The sequence below is a fragment of the Carassius gibelio genome, chromosome B22 (genome assembly GCF_023724105.1).
Source record: "Carassius gibelio isolate Cgi1373 ecotype wild population from Czech Republic chromosome B22, carGib1.2-hapl.c, whole genome shotgun sequence".
Taxonomy (NCBI): domain Eukaryota; kingdom Metazoa; phylum Chordata; class Actinopteri; order Cypriniformes; family Cyprinidae; genus Carassius; species Carassius gibelio.
The window spans coordinates 27163973-27171704 of record NC_068417.1 but is presented as its reverse complement, the minus strand read 5'-3'; the positions used below and the strand labels follow the sequence as shown (position 1 = coordinate 27171704).

Sequence of the window (7732 nt, the reverse complement as noted above, 5' to 3'; positions counted from 1 at the left end):
ATGACATTTTGTGGTAATTTATAATGAGGCACTTTATTTAAGATAAGTTACACTATAACTAATAGAAACGAAAAGATAAAAGTACCTTATATTACTCTTTGAAATATAGCCTACTTATATAGATTAATATCATTTAAATTTACATGTTTGTTTTTTATCAAGGTTTAACAATTTTTTTTTTTTTTTTACACATTTTAAACATTTATTATTAAGTTCTAGTAACTGTTGTTTTGTGTGGTGTACCAACGCGCACACAAGAATATCATAGTGTGGTTTTCGAGCATACTTTATTTCTAATATCTAGTGTGCAGTATGCAGTGCACAGCCAATGTCTCCGCGCATGCGGACAAGCGCGCCAACCGCAGTGGGCTGGAATGCACCTGTTTTAATCAGCACGTGCATGGCTACCTGGTAAATTGGCGGTGAATCGGTGCATTAGTTCATAGAGCATCGAGATGGCTAGCCAGAGCAACTACGCCGTTGAGTCTGAGAGCATTGAGGGCCAAGAGGCAAGTTTATTTGATTACTTTTATTGTTCATTTTGGTCCTACGAGACGTTCAGACGTAATTAAGACAAAACTTTTTTTCCCTCAACAGAAGAAAACTGTGGCGAAAAGAGGTGGAGTCGTGCCAGCCATCTTCTGTCGAATTTCACAGTTTTGGCCGATCAGGTTTACTGTGAGTAGTTCTTAATCGCTAGTGAACTAGCGATGCACCCCGGGTATGAGGACTTGTTTGGGTTGGTTACTACTTTTCTGTTTACTCTTTATGTTTATATATATATATGATATTGTAACGCATACCAGTTTGCAATTGTTGTTTTCATTTCATTAAGTTACTGTTATAAAATTGAAAGTGTTAAACTTTATTTACTTATTTTCTCTCCTATCTTTTCTTCAGATGCGGGCTCTCCGTGGCTTGTGGTGGCTATTTGGGTTCTCCGCTCCAGTGAAGGCTATATCTCCGGCTCGGGAGGACAAAAGTGGCTCCCCGAAAGCAAGGCAGTGCAGAACAGTCCGGAAGCGTCTCCACCGGGTCACACGGCTGCTGTTGGCCGTGCTTCCCCGGCGTATCCAGAGCGCTCTGGGTTATCCGGTCTGCACCAGCATTGGCTGTGCTGTGTCCCCTGGTATGATTACCTATTTACATCAGGTAAAAATCCAATCTTGATCTGAAAAAAATGCAGCAGGTGTGTGTTTGTTTCTGCTCTAGAGGTGCGTTGTTCCCCTACCAAGCCTTGTGGCAAAGGCAGCAAGAGAAAACAGGATGACCTGGATGAGGAAGAGGACGTAGAGCAGCAGTCTTGGGTGGAGGCGCTCAATCAGGAGTTGGCTGAGGAAGACCACGCAGCTGATCCGGACTATGAGGTTTGATTCTCCAAAATCCCATTGATATGCATCACTTGTCTGTGCCAAATTCCGGGATGCTCCTTTTCTCCTGCAGCCCAGCGCAGTTGAGACGGACAGTGATGAATACCGGTCGCACAATGACACTGAGAGTGACTTGGAAGTAGAAAAGGGTGTCGTGGTGATCAAAGATTTGGAGACGGTACAGTTCTCCTCGTTCATCCACCACCTTTTTGCTGTTTTTCATTAATCTGGGCTCTATATTCCAAGTTGCCTGTGTTTCTTTTTTTCAGGTAGTTCCTCCTGAGGCCTAATGATGGCAGTGTGTACTAATACTAGTATGCCAATCAAGAATAATGCAACCGTTGCTGAATGTGTTCGTTATGTTCGTTCTCTGGCCTTGTTTTTTCTGACCGGCTCATTTGATGGCAAATTGCTGCTTCTCTTCAGTTAATTTTGTATCTTTTGTGTGTTTCAATGTTAAACTGCCAAATAAAAGGATTTGTAGTACATCTAGTTTGATTTGGAGTGTCACTTGCATTTTGGCCAATAGGTGGCAGATAATCACTTAGCATTTGATTGATCTGTGGACCATTTTGATGGAAGGGGAATATATATATATATATATATATATACACACACTTTAAAGAATTGAAGTTATGGTTTTGTGCTCTTCACCGTGTGTGTATATACATACGCAATGCACAAAATATTAAATGACTTATATATGTAGTGTTTATATATATATTTTTTTTAAATATTTGCTTTCCACACAAAAACCGTTAAGATTAACGTTTGTATGTGTACATCTGTTTTTGCATGCTAATAACGAAGTGCAAAAACTTGGAGTTCTATCATTTAAATGCACAACTAGTGTCGACATGTCTAAATATTATACATCTGGTTTGATATAATTCATTTAATGCAAAATGTTTATATTCCATGCATTAAGTTTTAATATTTGCCACAAAATTGTTTAGCACATCATGTTTTTTTTTTTAGGTTTCATATAAATTAATGGATTAAAAATATGCACAAAAAATGTGTATCTACTTAAAATGCTAAAAAAAAATCTATATTTATGCGCGTGTGTGTATTTATATATATAAAATTACAGAATTATGTATATTCAACTTTAATTTAATTATACATTTTGAGCATAGCCAGAATATGGTAAATGGACTGCATTTATATAGCGCTTTCAACAGACCACATGGCCATCCAAAGCGCTTTACAATTTGCTTCACATTCACCCATTCACACACTCATTCATACACCGACTATGAATATATGGGCTATTTGAAAGTTTTTGGACTCATTACATTGGACTGAAAAATCAAGTATTTCTGTTTCTCTCTCTCTCTTTTACATTGGGTTTGGGTTTTAAAAAGCTAATTACTATTTACAAAGATAACTGGACAACACTTGAACTAAATGTGCGACATGAGTGGATTTCAATCTATTTTGCAGTTTAAAAAATTGGCTAAATCTTTCAAGGGTTAATTGAAACACACTAGCTTTCCAAGAAAAAAAAAGCAGTTCTGCATAGACATGAGATGTTTTGAAAATATTTTAAACATCAGTTTACTCCAGACTCCACCTACCATTTATTAACCTTTCGTCATTGGTGAGGTAGAAAACAACTTGCGACCTCTTGGGAGTTTGCTCCTCAAGGCACTACCACCTACACTGGCTCCGGCCTGAGAGCTTTAGCCAAAGGTGAGCGGTGTTCATGCTCCTCATGAGAAGATGAGGGGGTGGATGGCTGCCAAGGACTCTCTTAACAGCCTTTGTGCCACAAGAAATCATTTTCCGGTTACATGTAAGAAATAAAACATGCCCTTGAGAACAGTCTCAAGTTTGCAAATGAAACGAGCACTTAAAATTCAGTTGTAAGGCATTGTTGCAGTGTGGACATGTCTGTGTGAAGGAACAGAGTGAATCGGGCCGGCCATCAAAACTGCTCTTGTTTGTTGACCTAGCTTGGAGGTTTTTTTTCCCCCCAGATGTTTTTTGACAACTATAAACAGGCGGCGAAGGAAAATGGTAGTGAAATGTGATTGTTCTTGGAGTCTTTGAGAAGAACAGAGATGCTGAGGGGGGTAAAAACAGGGAAAAGTCTTCAAAGTGTATATCAGATCTACAGCCTGCTGGGATTTCTTAGCTGTCGGGCGTTTTTTGAAGAGGAGATGGTTGAGTCTTGGGAGAGCCGTGTTTTAAGTGTGCCTGAAATAGCGCTTATGCACCAGGAGCTCCTTATCCCCCATTTCTCGATTCTTCCTTTAATGTAGATGTTGCTTTGAAAGATTTGGCTGTGTGTGAGTTTGGGGCTGATACGATATGTTTTTTTTTTTTTCCGTAGTGCAATGGTTCACAGGCTCCATTTCCTTAAGCTATGCTTAGATGCTGTCTTATTGACTGTAGATGCAATTTTATGGTGATATTGTGTCCCTTTCATGCCGGTGTCGGTTTTTATTCTTGTCCTCGGGGTAACCTCAGGCGAGGTGTCGAGATACGCAGATGCCCTGCTGCGATTTGGCACACAAAACCACTTCCCTCAGCACATTCTGACACCGGCTCATTGTCACCTTCTTTGAATGACAACGGCAAGAGTGCGTTGTCTGACCTGAATGCTATTAACAGCTCGATTATCTCATACTCGCTATGATTGTTATATGAGTCCATTTGTTAAATGTAGGGCTGTCAGTGCATATCTAATCAAATTAATTACATTGTATGTGGTTTAATTGGCGAACTTGTATATTAGCAAATTTAGCATGTATGTGTTAGCATGTCTGAGGTAGATTTAGAGAATGTTCTTACAGCACCCATTTATTTTATATTACTGTTTTATTTTAGCAATTATTTTGGTTTGTACTTTTTTAAGGAAGGTATATGCAGTATATCCTTTATCTATCTATCTATCTATCTATCTATCTATCTATCTATCTATCTATATATATATATATATATATATATATATATATATATATACATATATACATATACATACATACAGTATATAGTATATTATATACTATATGCATTTAAAATCTGCAACATAATATAAATATAAACCATTTATTATTACATTTTATATATAAATCTTATATAAATCATAATTATAATACTATAACTACAATCGTTTCATATTTATGTTTTTTTTTGCTATCATTTTAAATTCCTAATTATATAAATGTAGCTTACTGTATATGAATGCATTTTATAATTTAATATTATATGTTTACATTGTAACTATTAAATTATTAAAAACTATTGACTATAAAACAAATTACTGTGTAACTGTTTATGTAAAACTAAAAATATAACTTTTAAAAAATACTTTTGTAACAGATACTATACTGATAGATTTATATTTAAAATATCTGCTACATTTTTTTTTTTACTAACTTAATGTCTGATATACAGTGGTTTACTATCAGTTCATCTCTCATATGCGCGCGCAGCCTGACCACTGCGTTCATTATCGCTTTTTATCAGCGTCTTGGGCCACAAACAATTGTGTGTGCCATCAAGCAGAAGAAAAAAAATGCATTAATGCTTTCTCTAAGTTGTTCAAATCAGATGCATGCGTTTGTAGTTTTTCTTGGCAGATCAGATCAGATGTGTCTTTAGCTCAACTCTCCCTCGAGCATTACAGCTGTTACTTCACATCCAGTCAAAGCTTACTCCAGCTGATTTCTACACATTCACAAGGGGCTTCTCAACTGCTGCACTATTTAACGTATAGATGCAGAAATATTTAGCTTCAGATGACACGGCTGTCACATCGTTCTTCTTTAATCAACGCATCGACGTCTAGGCCCCGATCACACAGAACGCGTTTTTAATCTTCGCAGCGAGAGGCGCCTTTTTTAAATTGTTTTCGGTTGAAGTGGGCGTTTTGCGCGCCATTTCTTTGCCTCGCGTTTACTGCTTGACGACACCGCGACGCTTCGGTTTTTCCAGCACCACTCTCAGCAGCCGTTTTTCCCTCGTATCCCAGAGGTAATTACCTTACACGAGCACCACAGAGAGTACTCTGCAATTCAACTACAAACTGTCCAATCGATTGGTTTGAGCTCAGGGAGAGAAGACGCCGTGCCACAACTGTTAGTATTCAGATGGAAGCTTTAATTAAAAAGCCTCTCACTGCTACCGAGCTTTCTGTTGAACAAAGAAACTACAAAACAAAGATGTTTAGTGATCAACTAAACAGCTGCTTTTGTGAGTTTTCGGCCTGCATTTCGTGACCGTGCAGTTGAACACATTTAACAACAGTCTATAATTAGGCGAATGAACTATATGACTTAGTGAAAGAGTTGTTTACTTCAATAATTAATGTGTTTAATTGAGCATCTGTGTCTTTCATTGTTGCTTTTACCGTCTTTGTACTATAAAATGAAGACTTTCTGAACGTTTACTCACCGTGGTCAGGTCAATAAAGATTCTTCATCTGAACAGTTTTGGAGAAATGTAGCTTTACATCATTTGCTCACCAATAGATCCTCTGCAGAGCAAAATATTGATTTCTGCAGTAAAATGTTGTCTCATCTGAATTGGGAGAGAAATATGCACAGTTCAAGCACAAGTGAAAACAGCCCAAAACAGCTCTGCATGTGTCAGTGGTTTAAATATGAGAGGACAACGTTTTCACTGGAGAAGACAATGTTATCGATTCATATTTTGGCTGGAAGCAACTGTTAAAAATTTAAACGTCTTGAGTTTAATTTTAACTGTAAAATATAAAAAACTGTTAACAGTAAGTTCCTATACTAGGCTATATGTGTAATGTCTAACCAGACATTACACATTTCACAGACGAGTTTACAGTAAAATGCTATTAATTGAACACTTCACACCTATAAGTTGATTTTCCCAGAATTCCCTGCATGACACTCCACATCTGGAAGTATTTTGTTTAAATAATCATGTTTCTTAATGTTATCAGTTATGCACCTTTGGGTTTTGTTCGCTTCTGTTGTTTGTTGAATGTTTCTTACATTATTCAGCTGCCGTGTGCTTCTTTTACGGGGTTTTGTGTTGGTGTGAATGACCTTCTGTATATTAGTATATACTTCAGCTTGTGGAAAAGCTACTTGTGCTGAACTTTGGTTCTTTGTGTGTTTTCCTTTTACCACTTGCATTATTATGGTGGTTGTCAGTATGTTAAAGGTATATAACAGATTTCAGTAGAGGTGTGTGTTGTTTGGATTTACTGGTTTACATTCAGATTTTCTTGCTTTTTAAATTAGTTTTATACTGTAGCATTAACAGTTTGTTCTGGAAATATCTTAACACTTTTTTTTATATATATATTTTTTGAATTTTTTTTGTGTTCACTTCTTTTGTTCTCACATGTCATGAACTGGTTTTGTGTGGATTATTGTGATGTTTTTATCAGCTGTTTGGACTCTCATTCTGACGGCACCCATTCACTACAGAGGATCCATTGATGAGAAAATGATACATTTTCCCAAATCTGTTCAGATGAAAAACTCATCTACAGTACATCTTGCATGGCTTGAGGGTATAAGTACATTTTCAGCAAAGCCTTTTTAGGGTCTTTTGTCTAAGAATGTTTTAAAATCATGTGATGCATTCTCTCTATCAAGTAATTTTTATTTATTTATTATTATTAATATTATTATATATTTTTTATTATTATATATATTTATTATACTAGGTGATGAACCATGCCTACCATTCAAAAAAACAAAAAAAAAACATAGATTTTTTGTCATTTATTTTTGTCCAAGAGTAATTTGACCCCCCCCCCCCCATAGCATTTATATTCTTCAAAGTAATCAATAATTAATTTCTGTGTTGTCCCTCTGCTGCGTGTGCTTGTCATAATCAGACTTGTCAATCTTCAAGATTTGTTCATTAAAACAGCCCAAAGCTGTCACTTCAAATCTGTGTCCATTCGCCACAAGGCATTTCTAATCAAATAAAACAATGTTTAATATCTTCTTGATCACAAAACATTCAGGGTTTTAAAACTGACAGTTAGCTTCTCTTCTAAAAGCATCCAAGACCCTTCAAAAATTGTGATGGAAATATCCTGAACCATTTATCTGTTGAAACAGATGTTATCTATAAATGGATTTTAGTTTACTGTGCAGAGATTATTTCATGTACACAAGTATAATTCCGTGTTATATTTTGACTGACTCAGATTTCAGTTAATCATGCTGGGATATCTTGGGAATGATTAAACTTCATAGTAAATGCGCTGTAGTTTTTAGTCAGATTGGTTCATTTTAGGCCACATTTTCTGGTTTCTCAAGCCATGCAGCAGTCTAACTGACTATAATATTTATCTCGCTTTATTAGAGCATAAAATTGCTTGCACATGCAGTGGTTTCATAACCAAGTTGAAGAGT

At 36.4% G+C, this 7732-nt stretch overlaps 1 protein-coding gene across 1 annotated transcript; it reads left to right on the top strand.

The window, feature by feature from the left end:
• Positions 1-348: 348 nt before the first annotated feature.
• Positions 349-1858, top strand: org (oogenesis-related gene). The gene is made up of 6 exons (XM_052590586.1): positions 349-509; positions 598-678; positions 901-1129; positions 1213-1367; positions 1444-1548; positions 1640-1858. The coding sequence occupies exons 1-6, from the start codon at positions 456-458 to the stop codon at positions 1658-1660; spliced, it is 645 nt and encodes a 214-aa protein (XP_052446546.1). The 5' UTR covers positions 349-455; the 3' UTR covers positions 1661-1858.
• Positions 1859-7732: the final 5874 nt, after the last annotated feature.

Coding starts and splice junctions, on each gene's coding strand:
- org (XM_052590586.1), top strand. CDS start 456: ATGGCTAGCCAGAGCAACTACGCCGTTGAGTCTGAGAGCATTGAGGGC. Junction 679..900: donor TTTGGCCGATCAGGTTTACT/GTGAGTAGTTCT, acceptor TCTTTTCTTCAG/ATGCGGGCTCTCCGTGGCTT. Junction 1,549..1,639: donor TGATCAAAGATTTGGAGACG/GTACAGTTCTCC, acceptor TCTTTTTTTCAG/GTAGTTCCTCCTGAGGCCTA.